The 23859-nt window shown below is 41.2% G+C and overlaps 1 protein-coding gene across 2 annotated transcripts in view; it reads right to left on the bottom strand.

The window, feature by feature from the left end:
- FBN1 (fibrillin 1) overlaps positions 1 to 16123 on the bottom strand; it is a 147172-nt gene extending 131049 nt beyond the window's left edge. For both annotated transcript variants that reach the window (XM_027644223.1, XM_027644224.1), the window contains exons 1-3: positions 15942 to 16123; positions 1558 to 1640; positions 559 to 657 (exon numbers count right to left, since the gene is read on the bottom strand). In XM_027644223.1, coding sequence (XP_027500024.1) covers positions 559 to 657; positions 1558 to 1640; positions 15942 to 16108 — 349 coding nt within the window. In that variant the 5' untranslated portion in view covers positions 16109 to 16123. The remainder of the gene's footprint in view (positions 1 to 558; positions 658 to 1557; positions 1641 to 15941) is intronic.
- Positions 16124 to 23859: the final 7736 nt, after the last annotated feature.

The following is a 23859-nucleotide window of genomic DNA, read 5'->3' as shown; positions in this document are numbered from 1 at the left end:
AAAGTGTTCCACTTAAAAACCTTGACCAGCTCTGTACCTCTAGTACCTACAGAAGTAAGACGAGATTCAGAAGTTGTGAACAGAGCCTGGCAAGGAAATGTAAGGCCTATGTAAGTAACACAGAGCACAGTGTCTGCCTTATAACCCTCGAAATCAGAGGAGAATTACAAAGCATGTCAAGTTCAGCCAGTTGTCAAGAGTCATCCCTCATTACAACTTCTGTGCTGTATACAAGAGCATGTCTACTATTCAATAGAGGTAAGGCATTTTGCAGAAAGCAAGGAAGACTGGAATTAGTGTTACAAAGTGCCAAGCGAAAATAGCTTCCAATAAGACTAATTTGGTTTTGATTTGGCAAAGAAAGTGTCTCCAATAGCTGGTCTGTGAGTCACTCTTCAGTTTCATCATAGGAGACTACACTTTCCTTCCTGTGGTAAAAGTATGTCTGGTGACTCAGAGGTTATTTGTCTTAAATATTGACCACTGAACTATTTTACATACATTAGTAGCTTCACAGACTCAAAAGAGCAATATCAAAGACACAGAAGAAATACTTACTTGATTTTGAACCACAGGAGGGGGCTATCTGACCATTTGGGCATGTGCACATGTTTGGTCTAGAGCAAAATCCATCCCCACAGGAATGTCTGCAGATTGCTATAAAGAAAACATAAATGCCTTTAAAATATGTTTCAAAAACCTCAAACACATAAAAAAACACCTGAGAGAAAATTCAGTACCATAACAGAAATACCAACAAACTCATTAAATTGCATACAACAGATCCCAAAATAGTTCCTCCTGTTCGTCTGCATCTTTATAGGGGACAGCTAAAACCTAGACCTTCACTATCTGCTATGAAAAGGTCTGGGAACATGCCACAGGCCACAGTAGATATAGGGAGATTTCCTTGGAAAAGTGAAACTGTTGTCCATTTTACCAGACTAATCTTGGAGGAAGGATGGCACTGAGGCAGCATTACAATGCTTCCTTTATTTCTGCACCAGACACACAATAATTCCCAGCTGACAGCAGGTTGCCTCAGTATCTCTGGAGAGTCTTATCAGCCTTAGGCAAAGTGCCTTCAGGAGTTATTTCTGGTATGCTCTTCCGTTACACACGAGTATGGACACAGCACCATGAGGCATGTATATTTATATCCCTACATATATATTTCAGGGATATGGTCCAAACAAGCAGAGAAAATGTACTTGTTGGCCCAACGCTGTTGCCTACTTCCCTTTACTTAAATAGCTTAACATATTCCACAGCTACTCACTCCCGAGAGTTCACACACCCCTTGGAACCCTTTACCACAGACTTAAACAGAACACGTGGATAAGATTATTCCTTTGTTAAATACTGGTATCACATCACTGTGTTGTAGCCCACAAAACTTTGTAAATTGGCTTAATATATTTAAAATGGTAAAGAAATGTACAGCTGCTATTGAAAACATATAGCAACACATTTCAGTTCTGGTATACAATTGAAAATACCCTGACATAGAGAGACAAAGATAAACCTCAGTCATAACACATAACTAAATTAACTTACGGACTATGCATTGGTTTCCACCAGGTAAAGTTTTCCATCCAGGGCAACAGTAGGCATTGTAACGTGATCCACATACATTTGGCCTGGGAAAAAAAGGATGAAGTCTTATTTGTACCCAGCAATATGTTGGAAAAGTAGAGGTATAAAAACAGAAAAAGTAAATCACTGCAATATACATTTCAATAATTACATTTAGAATGTTGTATGTTTTTAACAGAACTGTATGCCTGTGGCTGGGGTTTTTAGGTAACATACACTTTTACAAATTGAAGATTACATTACAAACACCAAATCAAATCAGTAACATCTGAACAATAGCAACAGAATGGGCAAACCTTGTCTCATATCACCCCATATCTGAAGAATTAACCATACGGGTTTTTGAGCAAAACTAACATTTAAATATAAAATAAGGAACCATATCCATCATCATTAATGAGCACAGAGGAAATCTAGTGCTCTTTGAGTAGTAATTTTTAATTTTGCTTTCTCTTCTTTTCTCTAAAGCACTATTACTGCTCCCTGTTTTGTCCATGAGCAAAACTACGTATGTATGACTGAAACATGCCAACCAGAACCTTAGCCAAAAAAAAAAAAGAGTCAAAATGTGTAAATTACTAACTACCAAAAAAATCAAGGATGTGGGTATATGTAGAGCGACAGGATCCTGTGAAATGGGTATGAAGGGTCTACTGCCCTCCTTAAATGATGGATCCACAGGACTTTTTCTTTCCAACCCTTTCCTCTCATACACATTTACCTCATCAAATAACTTTATCACCAGATTTTACAATGAAAGCTGACAGGACATGACACTATTCCTATCATGATTTTATTGGTAAAAACTGAAAAGATGAAATTATTCTATGCCCCTCACAGATAATAGATATTTTAAATCTATCTTGTCCTATTTATTTAATGTATCTATCCATGCAAATAAAGCCACTAAGAATAGCTTCAAAAATGGCAACATGTGCCTTCTTTTGTTTTATGTCTAATAATCTTACCGGAGGAAAATTTTACAACCCCTATTAATATTGTGAGCAATTACCAATAGATTAATGCAGCTAGAGCTAGCTATAAACTTTCTAGAAACTGCTTTATTAAAATATTGTATACAGATTAGAGACAGATTTAAGTGTTTGCTGTTTTAGGAAGGGTTTTCTATTATTATTTTGTCTTTAGTCTTTCAGAAAGTTCTTCATCCCCAGTAATGCAATGTCTAAGTAAACAACAGTTACCTCATATGGTGAGGTAACTTAAGACAAACAATCTCAATATATACAAACATTTCTTTATGCACATTTTCTAATTAACAAATTTTTTATACTGTATTTATTTAGGGATATGCATTGCTAATGCAGTTTCAGGTATTCTGATTACACCAGTTGCTGTGACACTTACTCTTTCGAATTACATTTTTGGCCAGAAACTATTTAAGTCAAAGCAAGCACTGCCATTACCTTCCTCTGGTTCTGGATAATTACAAAGTGGTAACTGAGGTGAATGTGAGCAACACAATTGGACTTGTTACAGGGCCCTTTTCTCTTCCTGCAATCAGTGTTAGAGACTCAAAGTCTTATTCATTTAATTCCAATGTATTCAGTTTTAGTAATGTCAGCTACTTCCCTGCAGGGCTATAACCATGTAACTTTCCTAGAGTTCCCTGTTCATCAATGCCAAATGTTGCTCCATGATCATCTGCCAAGTAAGACTGGCAAGCAGACAAGTGAGATTGCTTTTCACCTTCTCCAGTCAGAAGAAATAATAGAACTCATTAAGACAGACAGAGTGGGTTTGTTGCTACCTGTTACAACCTACGGGCATAAACCACTCATTTCCCATTCCGGTTGGGGAGAATCTATAAAGGGCTGACCATAAAGTGATGTTTACATATTCTGTCAAATTTCAGTCTCAGCAAGTACATGGCTTTGGGGACCATCTGGTCCATGTTAAGAGCCAGGAGCAGATTTCTGTGTCACAGAGAAACCCGGTTTTAGAAATCCGTTTCCAAAATGGGACTCCGGAAAACCTAGATGTGCCAGCAACCATGAAGTCAGAGACCCTGAGAGCCTTGAAGCTGTCCACAGGGTAAGCTAAGCTCATACACCCAAGAGGCTCCAACTCGGATGCAGCGTGCTCAGCTTTGAAAAAAAAAAAAAATTAAAAAGTCATCAAACTGTACTTCCATGGAACAATTTGAGCCCGACAAGTGCATTTTCCAGTGGAACACTTTTTCGTCAGAAAGCTGCTGCTTAGCTTATAAAAGAAACCTATATTAAAGTCTGAATGCCACTCTTTTGAGATGGAGGGAGTGTTCTGAATTTGTGCACATTTGTAAAATGTCTTTGAAAATAATTAATTTTGAAGGTTATATTCATTGATATTTATGAGGTGATCAGACACTATAGCAATAAATCCCCATAAATAAATAAAGTATTCAAGGTAATAACAATTTACCTCATGTAAAGTCATGGAAACCATCAATCAAATTGTCAAGGCTCTATCGTGGTACTTACTTTAAACAGTTACCCACTGTTGTGTTAAATAGAGCATATTTTCCTGCTGATACTATAAGCTATAAATACTACAGAAGTATTTTATATTCTTACAAAACCATTTTTCTGAAGAGCACTACAAACTGAGTTCTGTTACAAAACCTGATTTGGATGGTAAAATAAGCAAAAATGCATCTATTCACCCTCAAACCACCTATAGCACCTTCCTTTCACTCCAAAGCCCAGAGGAGGGAGAGAACATCTCAGAACAAAGCTGTTCCCTCTGCAATTTAAAAAAAAAAGACAAGTCTTTCACTTCATTTTAGAGTCACTTAATTAACTTGTAAAGTATAAAAGGATTTCTGTAATAGTACGGTGCTGAGACAGGATAGTTGATGCCCAGAGTTTCATCAAAGATGTCCAAAGCAAACAAGAAACTATCTCTTTGATTAATGATACACAAGTACAAATTCAGTAGCAAAGTGAGTTGAGCAATTATCAAAAGACATTAGTCATCAACTAGAAAAATCTTAGAACATCAGAGAGAAAAAAGTTCATCTGGAAATTGTGATAACTAACACTTGAGAGTGATAGGTTTGCATAGATATTGGTGGCATGCATGTGCACCAAATTAGAAGATATTCTTCAGAAACAACCACAGGGACCCTACACCCCCATTACAAAGTAAAGCCTTGTCTGTCCTATCCCCACTTGTGGGGATGGAGCCTGGGCAGAACTGCAGCATCAGCAACTTCAGAGGGACACCCGTGGTCCTGCCCCAGGTCAGCACTGTGAGGCAGCACAGCTGCCTGTCACACCTTCTCAAATAAAGGGTCTCTTTTTTCTCCATGGGGCAACACGGACATCATCTCACAGAAAGGACCGACCAGGTCTGTCCCTCCCTTGCTACTCCTGCTTCCAATGCCCTGTGTCAGCAAGGATGCCTGGCTGCCCGGCTCTCCCAAACTGCACATCATTACCCAGACACTGGGGGTGGATTTGTGGAGCAGGCACACAAACATAAACTGATGGGAAGCAAATCATGCTAAGTTTGGCAGAGCCTTCTTATCAGATGTAATGAGGCAGCGAGGGTTTGTGACAGCCAGAGAAGGGAGGGAGGTGTTCAAAAGCCATGTGTGAAGCTGGCAGCAGAGAACACCCCCGGCCCAGGAATGGTGGGGGCACCTCTGGCATTGTGACTGTCCCCTCCAGGGTCCCAGCAGAGACACAGTCAGGGCCCCGTGCTGCAGCCTGCCAGGGGGGCCTGCTAATTCTGCACATCCCCACTCTGCCCTGCCTGTGACCCCTCAAGGAAATTACAGCCCTCTCCCGAAGAAAGCATTGCCCATCTGCAGCTCCCATGGGAGGAAAAGTTTCTGGCACTGCTGTGAGCGAAGCTTCAGGCTGAAATTTTGTCAGTAGCACTGCCATGCACCGGCCAATGCTGGCGTAATCCAGGCTGAATCAAACCCAAAACACAGGTCTCAAATAAATTAGACAGAGACCAGACAGAGTGGGCAGAGAGCAGCTGAGTGAGTAAGAGAGACAGCTGATCACCAGCTAGAGCCGAGCTGAGATGCAGGGATAGTGGGAATGGTTTCTAATCATTCCCTCAGTGTACTTTTCCTCTCCCTAGAAAAACACACAGCTATTCTTTCTTGCAAGAAAACGTTTCATGAACAACACTTATTAATTATTTTGCTGCAGTGGCTACCGTATGTTTAACGTAATGTAGGGACCCAGTCTTCTGGCAGAAGAGATGCAATTTAAAGCAACATCATCAGCCAACGATTATTTTTAGAGAAGCCTTTGCATATTTTTTTCTTACATGGGTAACTCTGGTACCTGCTAAAACTGTGTACAGAACTATTTGCTGATCATTTCCACATAAAATAGGAGTGATGCTTCCATGTCGCTGGGAGTTAAAAAGAATGACAAACTGCACCAGAAAAAATGGAGGGCTTGTCTTAGAAATGTGGTTGTCTAAGTCTGAGGATAACCAACGTATTAAGAAATTCTGGAGCTAAGGCTCCAGAATGTGAAGTGGAATCCTTTATTAGTAGCTTTCAAGAGACGCAAAATCAGATGTAAATACCTTTTGTTGTAAAACAGCTTAGGTACCTACCTGAACTTCTCAGTGTTTTAGAGTAAATACTAAATACACGGAGTGACTGAGCTCTGCTGACTCCACTGGAGCTTTACTCAGCTTTCCCACATAACCAAGAACTTCCATCACCAGAGACACTCCAAACTTTAGTGGACACAGCCATGAGCAACCTGATTTAAGTTCACCCCGCTCTAAGCGAGGGTTGGACCACATGGCCTTCAAGATCCCTCCTCACCTAAATGACAGAAGTCAGGTACTTCATGCACAAATTAGAGGTCAATATCTAAAGCATCTCCTTCAGCTGCGCTGGCGCCTGCCCCCTCCTCCGAGGAGCAGCAGAGCTGCAAGCAAAGCAGAAGCAGGAAGGCAAGATCTGGTTCCTAATGGGATGCAGCAGCCAACAGCTACAGCACGTGATGGGCAGCTGTCCCAAGCCACCTGCAGCCCTGACACACATCATTCTGCACCAAGAGCCCAGGGAAGAAGCCTGGTTGTGCTTTGAACTCACTGCTTTCAGTGAGTACATCCACAAACTGAGAAACTTAACTGTGGATGGGATAGAACTAAAATCACAGACATACATCTGCATTTAACATGCATAGGCCCCATTTCCAGGCACCCCAAATAGTTTAAACAGGGATTGCTTTTCTGTTATTTAGCTAAATATTATAAAAATGGGGTGTTTTTTATCACTGTGCCCTTTTTCTTCATGCAGTGAAGATTATTAAGAGAACTCTTGAAGCCATCTATTTCAATCATATAAAAGGAAAATCTAGGAAACAATGCTAGATTCTGGAACAAACACAAAATTTAGCTTCTGTTATCCTTTCAAGAATAAGCACGCATTTTTAAGCAAAATATATTTTTTACATACAAAGGATTGCATCTGACGTACTCATTTTTGCACTGCAATAAGCGAGCCTGTGCCATGCAGAGAGCCTAATATGATAACTATTTCTCACTCTGACAGTAAGGATACTGCTGTCCCAGAATCCTGGCTCAGTCCAACTGAAAAAATAACACGCTAAGCAGCTCTACGGGTATCTTTGGCTCCAGCCTATGTGCAAGTCAAGAGTTCAAAATGACATGCAAGTTTCCTGCAGCAACACTGAACACTTTTCTAACCCCAACCTCCATCACACACTGTGACAGCTAAATACAGCAATCCAACAACAGCATTTGACATTAAGTGAATTCTTCCGCACTTGCTCTGGAAATCTGACCGTGTCTTTTGCAGGGACACACTCATCTAACCTGACAGCCAGGCATTGTTCTCATTCATAGCCAGGGACAGACGCGTTTCTGGCATGTATTCCTTCATTGTTCCACTTGAGAATGTCAACGGGTCCAGTTCAAAACCCAATCTACATGGCTGGGTAAGACACATAAAGTACAAGTATGCCACCACAAGAAACTATCTGCTGGGCCAGACAAGTACAGAGGGAAAGCAGGAGAGGTCCATCAGGTACTTCCTTAAAACAAACAAATAAACACACACACACACAAAAAAAAAAAAGTATTTTCAGAGGACAAGAAATCATAGCCTTTTCTACCCTGGTAGCACTAAACAGCATCCCATGGGAAATGGATGTAACTGTGGGCAAGAACAATGCTTAGCTCCTTAGCTCTCCAGATGTCACTTCCAACAGGGCAACAGGGAAAGACCACTTCCCATCTCCAGCTCTACTTCCCACACTCACCATGTAGATGCTAATGGCTATCAATAGAGGCAAACCTCTAACAATTTCCCAAGGGAAAACATGGAGGAGAGCTCAGGATTTCTGCCAGTCTGCACTGTGCACCAAGATGAGCAGCAGCACAACTGGCCAGCCAAAGCCAGGGCTAACCAGCCCCTTGTTGAGGATTTCCTGGAGGCTGTGGGATGTGCTGGTGCCACCCACCATTCCCACCATGAAGGAAACACAATCCTTTAGGGAGCCTCGTAAACCTGACCCTTCCATCAGTACTTGTCAGTGAACGCCCTGAGGTGCTAAGCAATGCTATTAACTTGTGTGTTAAGTGCTCTCCCTTAGGCTACTGGAAGATTTATTTTAGGTAATATATCAGTGTTTCTCCTCCTCCCTTGACCACACACTGTAACCTACCCTCTGCCTTTCTCCTTGCTGGGACAGTGATTCCACGTTTTCAAAAGCTCCGTTACCTGCATCTCTGCCATAAGGAAACAGGAAAACCCTGCTGATACCGACCCCTCTCTTTTAGTTCACCTTTGTCCCTAGCAGACACTGGTAATTTACTCTGTATACAAGGAAGAGAAAAAGATGGAAAATTAGTGGGAAAAAAACAAAGAAGGAGAAAAGAGACAGGAAATAATGTTCCTGAAAGGAAACAAATTTTAGTTTGAAACCTCAGCTGAACATCACTGGATATTCTGATGTCCTCCAGCAAAACATGAGAGAGAGGGAAGCTTGAAAAAGAGGATGAAAATGATTAAAACTGTAGACAAAAGAACTGTGGCTTTCATTTGGTATTTCTGAGGCTTTAATGGTCATGAATCATTTCATAAAATGAGAAGTAGAAAGGAAAACAACAGATTCTCCAGCAAGTCAACATTAAAAATATTCTTCTAGATAAAAGCTAGAACTCCTTCATACTTCAGTGAAGTTCTATAAGCAAAACCAGAAGGCAGAGGTTTTAATTTGACAGGCTACATTTTACATCCCAGTGTACCTTCCAAAGAAGAGCCCAACTTTACTGAACTGTCACAAAAGAGCAAATTATTCTCCTCATGCCTCAATCTTAGCATGAATGAGGCTGTTCAGTAGGTCTGAAATCCTAAAATAAGTAAACAAAACTAAGTGGGAGAGTCAGAGTGGATGAGAAAACAACCAAAGGAGACATTCACAATACAAGATCAAAAAGCTACAAATATCTTTTCCAGCACAGTGCAATGGTTAATCAGAAACACTCCAGGCCACAATTGTTCCATTCTACAAAAATATTTACTGAGTCTGAGGAGTAAGACCAAAGTGACAGACATGCATCTCTATCCTCTTCATCTGTAGGGTTCAGCAGGCAGATGAAGAAAAGCGATGGGATGGAAGACAATCTTATTGCTAATAATTAATTTCTTACTATTTCTATATTCACATTCAAAGATCTCAAAGATCTCAAGCTCCTAAAGTCTTGTTTAAGTAGAGATGGCCTCCTATGATCCGATATCTACTATATTTCTACCAAGAGGAAGTTTTCCTGGTGATCCACATAGCTAAATATTTGAGATCTTTCATTTTGGGTAGCACTATTCCAGTAATCACAGTTGCTTGAGTCCATGAACATATTTAAAGTGAACCCTGTCAAAACTTGTATTGAAGTTCACATACTAAACATTCAAGTTTGTAGGATGGAAGATGAATGACAAAGACTGTCCTAAGTGAGCAGCACTGCTGAGAAACACACCACAGGAAGGGAAAACAAGCTTACAGGAAAACAGAAGCTGCAATTTTATCTGATAAGGATGACTGTAAATGAAGTTGACAGATGGACTGTCCCTGCCAAACCGTAACCCAGTGATCCTCCCGTTGCTCCAAATACACTGAGAGCAGCCCTGTGCTTATTCCAAGTCTGCATCCTGAAGCCCAGCATAGGTTCTGACACCACTGCGTGAAGCTGCACACAGAGCAGAAGCTCTCCCAGTTAACATGGCAAACAGATCCACATGTGACTGGATCTGGTCAACAACTTATGGAACCACCACTGAACACAAAATGTATCTTGTGCTTGCTGACAACAAGGGAGAAGTCTACTTTTATAACTCTTCAGGAGGCTCTTGATTGAGGAAAGTGCAGCTGAGTTTAGCCAGAGGTTTCTTATGACCCCTCCAAACAATTCTCTCAGGAAACCTGCACTGCAAACTGCAAATTACTGCATCCCACTCCAACCAGACACACTCTCTGCAGGTGCTGATCTGTTTTTCACCCCAACCCTTTACACCTCCAGTTTCTAAAGACAGTACACCACCTGTCCTCATCAATGTTCAACTAAACACCAACAAACTGAGATCAGAAAGACACTACCACACATAAGATTATAAAATTGCATAACAAATCCACAAAAGAAAATTATTACCTGGAGTACAAAGAAAGACACGAAGTACAATCCATGACATCTCTTGTTTTCTGAGTACGAGCTGTAGGATAATCTGTTTCTAACCTGCCAAGCAATTAAGTCATAGCCACGATCAGCCTTACACAGGACCCCTCAGGTGATAGGCCGCACTGCACCTTCCTGTGCTGGGACACAAAGTAACAAAACGGATGTGAAATTCTCCACTCGCTCTGTACATGAAGTACAAACCCATCACAGCTGTGACCGGTCCAGCAGCATCTGGGTCAGTGCATCAGGCCAGCCTGATACAGCCAAGAGCTGTGCAGACAAAAATAGATAAATAAATAAATAAGAAAGAAGGGAAGAAAGGAAAAGAATTATATCCAATCTTGCCCTCCTGATCTTCAACATTGGCAAAGTGGTGCATGGTCACAGCAAACCTGCTTCTTCTCAGACTCCCAGGCCAATTTTACAATATTTCCAAAACACTCATGTTGCATACAGTGCATCATGAATGCTGCTACACTGTTTATTGTAGCTTTTTTCCTCCGTTTGCTCTATTTGTGACCTACTACCATCAAATGGCAATAAAGTATTTCTTTAATGTAATTTAGGAGAGACACATGGCACTTCAAAACCATTTGTGTCCAGCTACAATACAAAATGAGAAAAGATGACATTGGGGAAGACTGGCTAAGCTGTTGGTAACAATCACATGTGCCTCAGAGGCTCACCAGTGAGACACTACAAGAGTACTCATCAAGAGTTTTAACCATTGGATGGTTTTTCCCTGTCATGCCCCAAATCAATTAAGTCCTAATTCTGCACTACAAACTACACAGGCCCAGAAGTCTATCCCCATAAGTGATAAACCAGAATTGGGATTAAGGCTGTGCCTTTTAAAGAGATGGTGTCCAAATGGCAGGATTTAAAAATCTAAATGGAGAGTACAAGGACCACGAAGCCCTGAAGATTATTTACCTTCTACAGTTTTTCTTCAGGTCAAAGAACAACATGAAACTAGAACAAGAATGACAGTATGTATGTATTAGTATGTAATCCAAACCTATTGTGGCAGCCAGGGGAAGACATCTATGGGATCAGAACTGAAAATAATGTGTTACTCCCTCTTTAAATATTAGCCCTTCATCAAGCATTAATGACAACTGTTGCCAGCCACAGAATACGTTCTGTGCTGGCTTCTTGCTTGGTTCTATTTGTTTTCCCTGCTCCTCATCCATCCCTCCTACTCCCCAGAGAAAGTTACACCTGTATCAAATCATACTGTAGTGAAAGAAAGGAAACGTACATGGGACACAGTGCCAAGATCCATGAACTCATTTCACTCCAGAACTAGAATTCCAAGGACCATACAATAACAAAAAAACAGCACCACAAGCATTGGCAGAGGTGCAGAGAGGTGCAGAGAGGTGCAGAATCTTAACATTACATGTAACTGCCAAGGACTTCAGGTTTTATACTGGGATGTGCTGGCGCAGAAGTTTTTCACCCTCCATATAAGCTTTACCCTGTGAGGCACAGAGGACTGGAGGGAGGCCAGCTGTGCCACCTGGGAGCCAAGGGAGTGCTCCAGCACATCAGGTATTACAGCAACCCCCATCTCTTTTTAATTAAGTTTTATATTTCCAAGTATTCAGGCTGCCTCCTGCTTGCAGAGTGCCACGGACAAGGTGTGGCACCAGCAGCTGCCCAGAGGTGTGCGGGCCACAAGTGGCAAGAAAAATATTTGAGGTTTTTTCAGTATAAACAAATATTTACCAGTACAGAAAGTCTGCTTTCCTTCAGCAAGCTTTTAGTGGTAATTATTGGTTTAAAACAAAAACCAGAAGCCTTAATTATATAGCTGAACACTAGAATTATGTTACAGATTTGTAAGATTTATTCTCTTTCAAGGAGCACCGATGCATAAAAAGGGTCAAATCCGACCAGCTTTACTCAAGTAAGCATATCAGTAAACCTGTGGTCTTCACTTGAGATAACCAAAAGAAATTGGTCCAAAAAAACTCAGTCCCCTGTGGAATAGCTTTAATCCAAGACTCATATGAATCACTGTGGAGCCAACTATTCTGTTCTGCAATATTCACTATCATTTCAACTTACTAAAAACAAAGAAATTAAATCATTCTTGCACGAATACATTTAATTAGTCTCTTAATTAGAAACATGTCACGATTGAGCTATCTTGAAGAAATTTTAGTTCTTTCAAAACTTCTGCTATTTGTTAGACAAATCATTGCTTTCTTTGGCCATTATACTGAGAAGAGACTGATAAACATGACAAACATTGCTTAAAATATTAAGAACTGACTGATACTCATTAGTGTTTGAAGTCATTGTCTGGCATCATCAGAAAATGGGAAATCCTAATTAATTCTAAGATCTTTAAGCACATACTTCTTGAACTGAGACAACTACCAATTAAACCACCAGTACATTATTTTTTCCTTTATATTCAAATGATTGAAACACATAGAAATAGTTGTCTTCAAGTATACACTGTTTAGAAAGAACTTCCCATTGGTGGCCAGTTTTGTAGGGTTTATTTCTTACAGAAGTTTGACACCACATTCTTAGGTGTTTAAGGGGTAGCATGTGTTTAATGGCTTGATGCCTTATAATTCAGTACAGTAACATCTGTGATAAAGTTCTGGAGATCCAGAGGATAAGTGTCTCAGTAGCAGCTTATTATTTTAACTTGCTGAATCACAATGGATTCCAGCAACATTTCCATGAATGGAGAATCTAGTTATATTTTTTCATAATTACTGTTTTTATTCTGATTGCTTTCTAATCACTTAGAGGTATCAGGCACCAGCACATAAATATACATTGCCTTAGGCCAAACACAGATGGCATTACAGGATTTCACCTCTAATGCCTTCATAGCTGGATCAATTTAAACTGCCTGAACAGCAAGCTTAAAATCTTAAAATGAGTACGTAAGAGGTATTTCCAAATAATTTACAATAATTAAAATTAAAGTATACTTCTAGAATCACATTATACATTCGGACAGCTCACTGGCATAAACAATGAGGCAAAGGTCACACGGAGGAAAGCAAACATCTCCTGCAATCAACAGCTTGCAGTAAAAAATGTTAAGTTGGAAAAGTCACAAGAATTGAAACAGATCTTTGGCTTCTTCATTTTAACGTACAAGACCAGTATTTACACACAGACTAACCTCAATACTTTCAAATGCTAAAAGATTTCCAACAGTCATTATAATCAAACACACGAAAAGCCTAAATGTAAAGGATTTTCTCTAAAAATGTATCCCCATGCTCCTTACAATCAGAGCAAGAGTTTATTGCAAGAGGAAGAAAGTCTTAGTCAACTACAATAACAAGAAAATAAACTTTCCCAGCATCTGTTATGACTTGTATTACAACTATCAGATTCCCAAATGTATTTGTGATGATGAACAAGTTAAAAAAATAGTATGTCTTCTTGCAAAATCATATTTTTAGTGTTTTAGTCCTCCAGTTACAATGAATAATGTATATACAGTTCCTGTACATTCAAAATATGTTTTCCATCTGTCCTTCCAAAGAATTCATTCCAACCTTGTCTGTTAAAATGACAATTCTTTTTATTCACATTGTACAGTACAGTACCACACCTAAGAAAGTGCTCACAACTTCTAAACTGGAAATATCCAGCAGGATTCACCCAACAATGATCAAAATGACTGTCCTCCAAACAATCTGGGAACTCTACACTCAGCTTCAAGTTGCGGTTACATAAAAGGTCTAAAAAGAAATCAAACTAATAATTTGTTTTGTGTCTACTGTATCTCAGATCATCTGGCAAATTATTACATCCTTGTTAAGAATCTGCTTCCGAGGGGCACTCCAGGTTTGTAATATTCCAAATAACTGACCAAGATATAGAATACCTAATACTGATGTTGCCATTATCTCCAGATTTGCAGATACCTAAGTAGATATATAACTCATAGATAATACACAATAAAAGGAAGAATTATTGCAAAGTAATATGGACACAAAACATGGAAGGCTCCTGTTAAACACAAGAATCAACTCATAAGATTACTTACCCTAATCCATTTTAAATTCCAAAAATAATTAACACTTGAAATATCATCCCTTGATGCACTATTACTACTATCTAAACAGCATAGTTTAGAGTAACAGTTACATACACCAAAGAAATCTTATCCTCAGCTAATGTGCCTCTGACTTCCACCAAGTCAGCACGGTGTGCTAGCTGGCACACTCTGTGCCACTGGGCAGAAAATGGTGTTTATTAGTTTGATATTAACTCAAAGTTCTATAACAAGAAAGTTTATTAAGACACTCTAAAGAATAAAGGTGCTTTCTGATAAATCTTCTTCCTTATCATCTTTTATTGCTTGCAGTGAGTCCCTCAAACTTTACTATACACCCTTCTCACATCCTAGTTTTTGTCACATCTACTTTGGATCTCCTTTGTCTAACTATTTCTTGTCTGTGACAAGGTATAAGGAAATGAAATAAGAGATTCTGATTCTACAAAATCAGATCCATGAAATACAGTGCTGACAGCTTGCATCCATTTTTGCAGCATATGGACCTACAAACGTAAACCTTTTCCAATCAGGCCAACATAAAAAAGCCAAGATTGTAAATCCAAATATAGGTAAAAAGTACTATAGAAGTATGAGGAAGTTAAAGCATGTTCATCAAGGCCTCTAACAATAAAGTTGTAACAGCTCCTTTTTGAGGAAATGATGAAAAGAAAGAAAATAGCTTGCATCCCTTACAGAAGCATAACTATTTTAATACAATTTTTGCTACATTTGTCCTCTGCCTGACAACCAAAAAATCTGGCTATGGGTTGAAAAGGCACATTGGAACATCTTAAAAAGAAAACCTCTCTTTTATTCCTATAGTACAAGCTTTTCACCTTTACAGTGAACTAGATTTTCAACTGCAAATGCACACAGTGCCTTTCGGCTGACTTCAAAACTATTTTTGCATTGGAAAGGTGTTCCATCAGAATTGGGAAAAGTTTGCCCGACACAGATGTACCCTTTAGAAAAACCACTCTGCTAAGCATGTACCACAATGTTTCACAAGAAATCAAACTCCTGTATGTTTGGGCTCATTCACATGAGTACTAGAGAGCTGGACAGTCCAGCTGAGAGCAAGAGAAGATGCCCATCACCAAAGGTTCAAGGTGGAGATGAGAGAGGACAGCTAATGGAAAGGGCATGCTGTGGGCTCCGGGCCTCATTGCTATGCTGCTTTATGTGAAGCAGAAGTACGGGATGCAGGAGGAATGCACAAGCCCGCAGTGTGCCTTTATCCAAGGCCTTCCTAGAAGATAAATCAGGAACCTCCGCGCTGTTGCGGCTCAACCTCACGGAGCATCGCCCACCCAGAAGTGAAGCAAGGCTGCAGCACGCAGGGGATCCAGCACCCTGCCCCCAGGGGGGTCCGGGAGGGTGGCGGGGCTCCGTGCCCTGGCACTACCCTGCGATGCTGCAGGCGGTGTCCGGCACCCCCAAGCACAAAGTGCTCCTCGGCATGGGCAGCCCCAAGGGGTGTCGGGGAGTTCTGCCACCCCCACCAGCTCCCACTGTGAATATCCATACCCACTGGATATGGACACACACACACACACACACACATGCATACGCAGGCAGATGTGCCCGGCCCGAGGAGGGGCCGGCTCGGCCCCGCACCTACCCTTTGAGTGCGTCGTGCCCGCCGCCGTGCCCTCGCCTCTTGGCCCGGCTGGACCGGCTCTCCTTGGCGCTCACCCCCTCGCCGTGCCCGGCGGCGGCGGCGCCCGCCTGGGACGCCCAGAGCACGGCAACTCCCAGGGCGATCCCCAGCAGCCGCCCCCGCCACATCGCGTCCCCCGAGCCCCCGGGCTGCGAGCGGCCGCCGCCTCCTCTGCGCCGCCGAAGTCCGCCGGTCCCCGTCGCCCTGCCTCCGACCAGCCTCTCCAAGGCGAGCTGCGAGGGGAGGAATGAGGAGAAGGAGGGAGTTAGGCACCGAGGAAAAGGAGCCGCGGCCGCCCCGCGCTCCCCGCCGCCTGCCCCCGAGCGGTCCCGGCGCTATCCCGCCCGCGGGAGGCGGCGGCCGCGGGGGATGGCGAGGGGCTGCCCGGGGCCGCGCGGGCTCTGCTGCCCCTCCAGCAGCATCCGCGGGGGCTCCCGCACCGCCCGCCGCCGCCGCTCCCGAAGCCGCTCCGGGGCTGGAAGAGCGCCCCGGGCATGAACCCTCCCAGGTCCCCGCGCCGGGCAGCGCTGGAGCCGCAGCGGCCGCGGTGCCGCGGGCAGGACCCGCGCCCAACCCGCCCGCCCCGGGAGAAGCCGCTGCGAGGGGCGCGCACCCGCTGGAGCCGCCGCCGCCGGCTGCCGTTCCCGCTGCTGTTCCAGCTGCGGCCGCTGCACCCACCGCTACTCCAGCTGCGGCTCCAGCTGCCCCCTCCCTCCTCCTCCTCCTTTTTCCCCTCCTCTCTCCCCCCCTCTCCTCTTCAAGTATCGCCCGCCCAACACTTTCTCGCGAGAGAGAGGGGAATAAAAATGTCCCCCCACCCCCGAGCCGCCACCCCGGGGGCTCCCGGCGGTGCCGGGGCAGTGCCCGGCTCGCCCCGTGGCGGGTCACCTGCGGCCGGCGGGATGCTCGGCCCCGGGAGGCGCCCCGGGAGCCGCGGGGAGAGCGCGGTCCTGCCCGGGAGGACGGGGCGCTGCCGCCTCCCTCCCTTCCCTCCGCTGCGGAGGCAGCGCTGCCAGCTCGGGTTACCCCGCGGGTCCCCGGCTCACTCGGCGGCAGAAGCATCAGAGCCTGGGGGAGCCGGAATGCTGAGCCCCCAAGCGTGTAAGGCAGCACCGGGGGGAACTGAAGGAAGTGGATCCCTATGCCTCCGTCTAAAGGCATATATATATATATATATGCGCTTATATCTCTCTATACCTATCTGCTAGAGGTGCAGCATTTTACATCTATGGCTTGTGGAAAAAACCATGAAAGTATCTGTTTCCCTTATAAGGAAAAACAGCAAGGACGTTCCTTTACCTTAAAGGCTGCTGCAAAGTGAATAATGCACTTTCTAGTAACGGGCATGGCACAGACACCGAGGCACCGAGCTCTTCTGCACATACTCCTAAATCTCTACAGCCACCTCCAGAACAAATGCCTGCCTCATCCTTGTCGAGGAAAGGAAAAGAAGCCCTGCGGGTTTTATTTATGCTTCTGGGTTGATTTAGAAATCCTGAAGAGCAAACCACTATCACCCCCTGAAAGGCAGAAAGTTTTCATACCAAAATAATTGGGGGGGGGGGGGGGAGGGGGAGACACACACAGTACAACACATTAATAGTCAGAGTTCAAGCCCAGATTCTATATGTTCCTGTCAAGTAGCTCTGTACCAGGATTATTGCATTTCAACATACACAGACAATACAAAACAAACAAAAAAAGCAAACTGATTAGACTGAAAGTAAATGATACTTATGCATTGTGCTGCTGCTCACATAGAAATATTTTGGCAGAAATGTTGGATTTCCCAGTTTGCAAGTGTTTTCATTTTTTGTTGGTTTCAGGCAGGTACTGATAGTGAGTGGTTCTGTATTATTGAACTGATGTTGCAAAAGCTCAGCTGCACAATTTTATAAGCAAGTATCTGACCACCCACCCACAGCAGCTGCCAAACTGCCCTGCCCAAAGATAAATGCATGGTGTATTCTGCCACTAATACAGTATCAGGAAGAAAGGAAGTACTATGTAAGATATCCTTGTACCAATCTCTGTTTACAGCTGAAATGTAATGGTGACATAAGATATGACAGATGCTATTTAAAATATATCATTTAAATCAGTTAGCAGTTTATATATTACATGTTTAAATATGCATTATCCTTCTAAGCATACATAGAAGTATTTGAACTATGTACTCACCACAATAACAGCTTTCTAGTCCTTTTGGCTGATTGTCATCATCAAGAGAAGTGGCAGGTTCTGCAAATTACAAAACAGTCATTTGATTTTGACTATTTCAATGCCACTGTTTAACGGTTTACCTTACAGATGGACACTTAGTACATAGGTAAAATGTAGATGTGCAGTGAAATACTATGGGATATTGGCACAAGAAGGAAGTGATGGGATACAGAATATGCCTCTTCAGTGTCTCTGAACAAGGCTCGAGACAGCAGCAACCCACACCTTATACCATTTTCTTGTAACTTGTACAAAATAAACCAAGGGAATGAACTTCAATTCTGCAAGGAGAGTATTACTGATTTGCAGTTTGCACCACAGAAGTAAAAATCAGGGGTTGTGATTAATGCAAAATGTTGATTTTTCTCCTACAATCCAGCTGGAAAAATAGGAATTGGATTTTTCAAAGTTTTTCTTGTTTGTCTGACAAATAGGCAGACAAAGATAAGAATTTTTTTTATGTTTGTTGAAGAGACAATACAGCATTGTTTAAAGGATTTTGGGAGGGTTTTTTGCAGTGTCAAATTAAAACTTGCTCAGAAACAAAGAGACCAGGACAAAGGTGGTAGTAATTGTCCCTTCTGTTAAGAAATTCAGGACATGCTGTACTTTGATATACAATTCTCTTCCTTCACTCTCATCTGTGGGTATGGCAAAATCTAAACATTTATTTAGTGAATATAAAAGGTAAATATGTTTAAACCAAACCACTGCAAAAAATATTGTCAGATATTTACTGATTATGTTTATAATGTGAAGGTAGAATTTACCAGTAAACAAAAGCAAGTTATGAAAGGAATTCTTGGTTACTATTTACTCAAACATTCTTTAGGCTTCAACATTATCTATTTCAATCACTTTAATTTTCTGGATGAGCCACCAGAAAAATATCTAGTCTCTGTCACAGGCTAATGGGGTGACTTTCTCATATCTTTTAGGACATTTTATGATTTATTTTTTGGTATCTTGCATGGTTGCAGAAATGTAGATTACACTATATGAAGTAATGTTACATGATATGTGGGCTGTCTGCTCATTAATCTAGTGAAATATGTAGCACATCATCAACTTCTGGTGTGTCATTTTAAAGAATATCCTTATATATTACAAGTACTTATATTGTTGACAACTTTAAAATGGTGCCCACCTGGGTTTTCAAACCACCAGAAAAATACACTGTCACAAACAAAAGCCTTAAAACAACTTCTGCTCTCTGCTGCTGAACAGAGCAGCTAATAAGTGGCTTTCCCACAGCCACTTGAGTCTTTGCAAACATTTGGACTCTGAAGAACATCTAGACAAACAGATTTCTATATGGCCTCCAAAACACTTGTCATCCACTCAAAGTTTCACTCAAGGGGAAAGAAAAAAGCAACAAAGAAGCAATTCTGATGATCCAGTTGATCATCATCTCCCGTGACAAACAGAAAGATAAACTCTTAGACTAACCAAGATTCAGAAGCCCAGTGGTATTTGAGTTCCTTGGTCAAACCATGGAATCAAACCCAGAAATAAAAGACACCAAAAACAAGGCATATGACAGCATTGCTACATGCACAGGGGAATTTTCCATAACAATTAAGCAACTATTTTTTCTCAGTGATAACTCTTCCAGGTGATTTTGAGGATCCTATAGCTGTATTTTGGACGATGTAGATGGCATGGGTTGTGGTAGCAGGGCCCAAAATCCAGGGATGATAATTACAGGTAGATTGATTATAAGAGGGAATGATAGAATGATAGACTACCCTTTGCAATTAGGTATCAGCTGAGAAACAATGATCCTAAATATTTACATAACTACATAAACAAACTTTAAATCAAGTCCAGTACATTCCTCTAGGAAAAGACATGCTACTATCTAACTATGCCTTAGTGCATCTCTCTGTGCTTATCAACATCATGTACAGAAATCATTTTATACCATGCCTAAATTATGAAAATTTAACTGATTCTCAGAGATATACCTATTTGTTCTGTTATTTGGTTTCCCTAAAAATACTGAACTGAAATTTTCAGTGCTGGTGACCTTTGTGCTCAGCAGCAGTGATGCAAAGGACTGGTCTCTCTCCTTCCTGGCCTTCAGTTGGCCAGTCCTCTTCATCTCACACATCTCCTTCCTCTCCTCTTGAAGGATGCTTAGCAGAATTGTCATATTTTAGGCAAATTTCTCTGAACTGTTGCAAACAAAAAGAATCTTATCACTGGATACTGTGATAGAGTTGGGAGTTCATTTCATGAAGTGGTTTTTTTTTAATTATTATTTCAATTTATATGAATTTTTGCAATAATTGCATTTTTTTAATCTGTAAATTTACTCTAACCAAAGTGAGTAAAAATAAGTATGTCCATCTTACATATTTCTTTATTAAAAGAGCCTTGATTTTGCCAATGAAAACAAATAGTGTGGGAAAGTTTTGGTGTGTGTATTTTTTTAAGTATGTTACAAGCACAAACAGTAATTACATCCAGACAACCAATTAGCTGGTTTAAATCTAAAAAAAAAAAAAAGTAAAAAAAATTAGGAACTCAAAATAAAACAAACTGTCACCCATTTTTCTTAATGCTGTTTGGTCAGACAAGCTGTGATAAGTAGCTATGGAATCTGTTAATGATAGCTTTTAGGGGACATATTTCACTCAAGACTTTTACTTCATTTTTACAAATGGTTTTATTTGAAGTTTTCATCTGTCAACTGAATTTATAGTGATGAAGGAGAAAATGCAACCTACATTAACATATAATTCCATAATTTGTGATACTGTGCAAAGTGTTGGGCTAATGTTTCTGCAATATAAGAAATAAAAGGTCTTTCTTGGCTCAGACGTTATGGGCCCAGTGCTTCTGGGGCAATTACAGTATTTTATCTCAGTTGTATCCCAGATGAACATAAACCTATTACATTTTCTTATATTCAGAACATATCTCTCCTACTTATACCTCTATGGTATAGTTTTAGCACAGAGTTTATGTTGTTCTAAACAAAATAATACCTTTAATTTAAAAGAACAAGGCAAATTTTTATATTACCCTATGAAAAATTGTAGATTTGTCCTTACTAAGATCCGAATGAAACAGATGTTCTTACTCCTTTAAAACACTTGGATTCTTCAGTATCAGTGACAAAGAAAGTACAAGGAAACTCAAGAGAGTCCTAATTCAGACACTGCCTTCTCAGTACTATTTTTTAACAAAATTCTGTACCCCATTCATAGTTGGTTTTTTTTCTAAAACTAGATCTCATTTTAAATCAATCCTTACCTTGTAAGAGCAAAACTTATGGTACATCTCCATTTCCTAAAGGAATATGAGATTATATTATCAGAGTTATTCATGGAGGTCCTACAGAAAAGATAACTAAACCAGAAGAAATCCTATGACTTCCATTCTTTCTTTCAGGAAGGGGAAACACAATTTTATTTTTATAAGACTAGTGCTGAATAGAAATACAACTAAAATACAGCAGAATATTTTTTTTAATCCCAGTCTAATACAATGCAAATGGTGATATATTTAATTCTATGTGTACTGCTAGAAAACCTAGTTTAACGATAGCAATTGCTTTTGATTTCAAAATAAATATTTTAATCCAGCCTTAGTGCAAGAAAAGGAAATATATATTCTAATACTTTCTGTCAGCCATAACCCTTTCAAATTTAATGGGAACTTTGCCAGAGTAACAGTCGCAAGCTGAGCTTCCTCAATCTTACATTTGTCCCCAATGACCTCTTAAATCCCACCTGTAAACTCAGAAGTGAAACAACTTTCATGGATTAGCATAAAATACCAACTGCTGGGTGAATTTTGAGCCTAAAAAATTGAGCAAATTGATACAGCTTTTTATTTGAATTAATACATTCCAAGTGGGTGGAAATCAGTAACCAAGAGCCTCTTCTTGTAATTCTCACTTATGCAGAATTCCCTACTGACTCCAACAAAGACAGCTGAATCAGGCCCTACATTCCTTCAAACACTGTCAGCAAGGGATTGGGTGTCTCTGCCTCTGTTTTCTATCCTAGTATTCCTCTGGCTATGTGATGTCTTGGTTGATAGGGAGTTGCCCCATGATGCAGTCGAAATAATAAAATAGGTAATAAGAGACCAGGGATTAGACTCTGAACCCACCACATTCCATTTGCAAGGCACTTCCTTTGAGAAATGACACTATGAGACATTGTATACAACTCTCAGAGAATCAATGATGAATTTAAGTTGGAAGGGACTCGTGGAGGTCATTCGGTCCAGTTCCCTGCTCTGAGCTGGACCAACCTAAGAGTAGGCTGCTCAGGCTCTATCCAAATGAGTTCAGAATATCTCCAAGGATAGACACTCCACTTTCCTGGAGTAACCTATGCCATTGTTTTACAAACCTCACTGTGATAAACTTAATTCTTAGTAGGAATTTCCATTCCTAGAATTTGTGCCTGTGCCTCATCCTACCACTGCTCACCACCCACAAGAGGCTGTATCTCCTCTATACCCTGAAGACAGCAGTCAGATCCTCCTTAGCCTTTGTTTCTTAAGTTTGAATGACCCCTCTGCTCAGAGAGCACTGCTTCAGCCCCTAGCCATGGTGGTGGCCCTCTGCCAGGCTTGCTGCAGGTCTCAATGGTTTTTGGGTTTAGGAGGGGGTGTGTGTGTTTGTTTTGGGGTTTTTTTTGTGCCAGCGTGGCCAGAGCTGGATACACTACTGCAGATGCAGTTTCCAAAGTACCAAAGGAGGGGAAGAATCACTTCCCTGCGCTGACTGGTTGCACTCCCACTAACACAGCTCCTCTGCTGCAAAAACGCACCGCTGACTCACGTAGGACAGGGATGAGTCTCTGCCCAGTAAAGAATTCAGTACAGCTCTGATCTGCACTTTCCTTTATTCAGTAACTTTCCAAAGGTTGACTTCATTTCCTCAGGTTTTCTAGATACCAGTAAACTAAGTGAGGCAACCTTGTCTGGAACCTGTGATTTCTTACTGGTATAAAATCATTTGGGGATTTCCCTCCCACTTCGTCTGTTGAAAGTATTAAAATTTACTTACTGAGAATCACTAGGGCATTGTTTTATCAGGTTCAGAAGTTTCAGCAGCCGGTCTTCATTGCCTCAAAATGTCCATTAGATTCAAGGTTCTTTATGCACCACACTGGAGAGAACATGATCCATTTATTAATGCATACATCTTCAATATATGGCATCGTGCACTTCCAGTACTGTTACTTTAGTATATTCAGCCCACAGACATCAATAGGAAACTTCCTGTTAATTTATAGATTATTGTCTTTCATATTTAGCCCCTTCTCATTTATGTATTAACTCAACTCACAGCAAACTGATTGTGTCCTAAAACAAACAGCTATAAAGAATCTATATAATCCAAATCAGTCAAACTGCCTTTCTTTATAAGGAAACAGGAAATAATAATTGCAGTTAATTCAAAAATGCATTAATTTCACAAGTGGCCAAATGAAGTAAAAGAAGCTATTTGAGTAGGAAGTTGCAACAGATTCCACAAACTGTGGCTCAAAGTGGGAATGAGAAGGGACAGGAAGAAAGCTCTCTATGCTTTTGAAGGGTTTAAAACTCTTTTTTTTTTCTCCTACAAAGAAAATTAAGATACCAGGACACATTAAAATTTATTAATTGAAACACTTGAAATCCAGTAACT

This window comes from Corapipo altera, unplaced genomic scaffold (genome assembly GCF_003945725.1).
Source record: "Corapipo altera isolate COAL_440 unplaced genomic scaffold, ASM394572v1 50, whole genome shotgun sequence".
Lineage (NCBI taxonomy): Eukaryota > Metazoa > Chordata > Aves > Passeriformes > Pipridae > Corapipo > Corapipo altera.
This window is presented reverse-complemented; position numbering and strand designations above follow the sequence as displayed.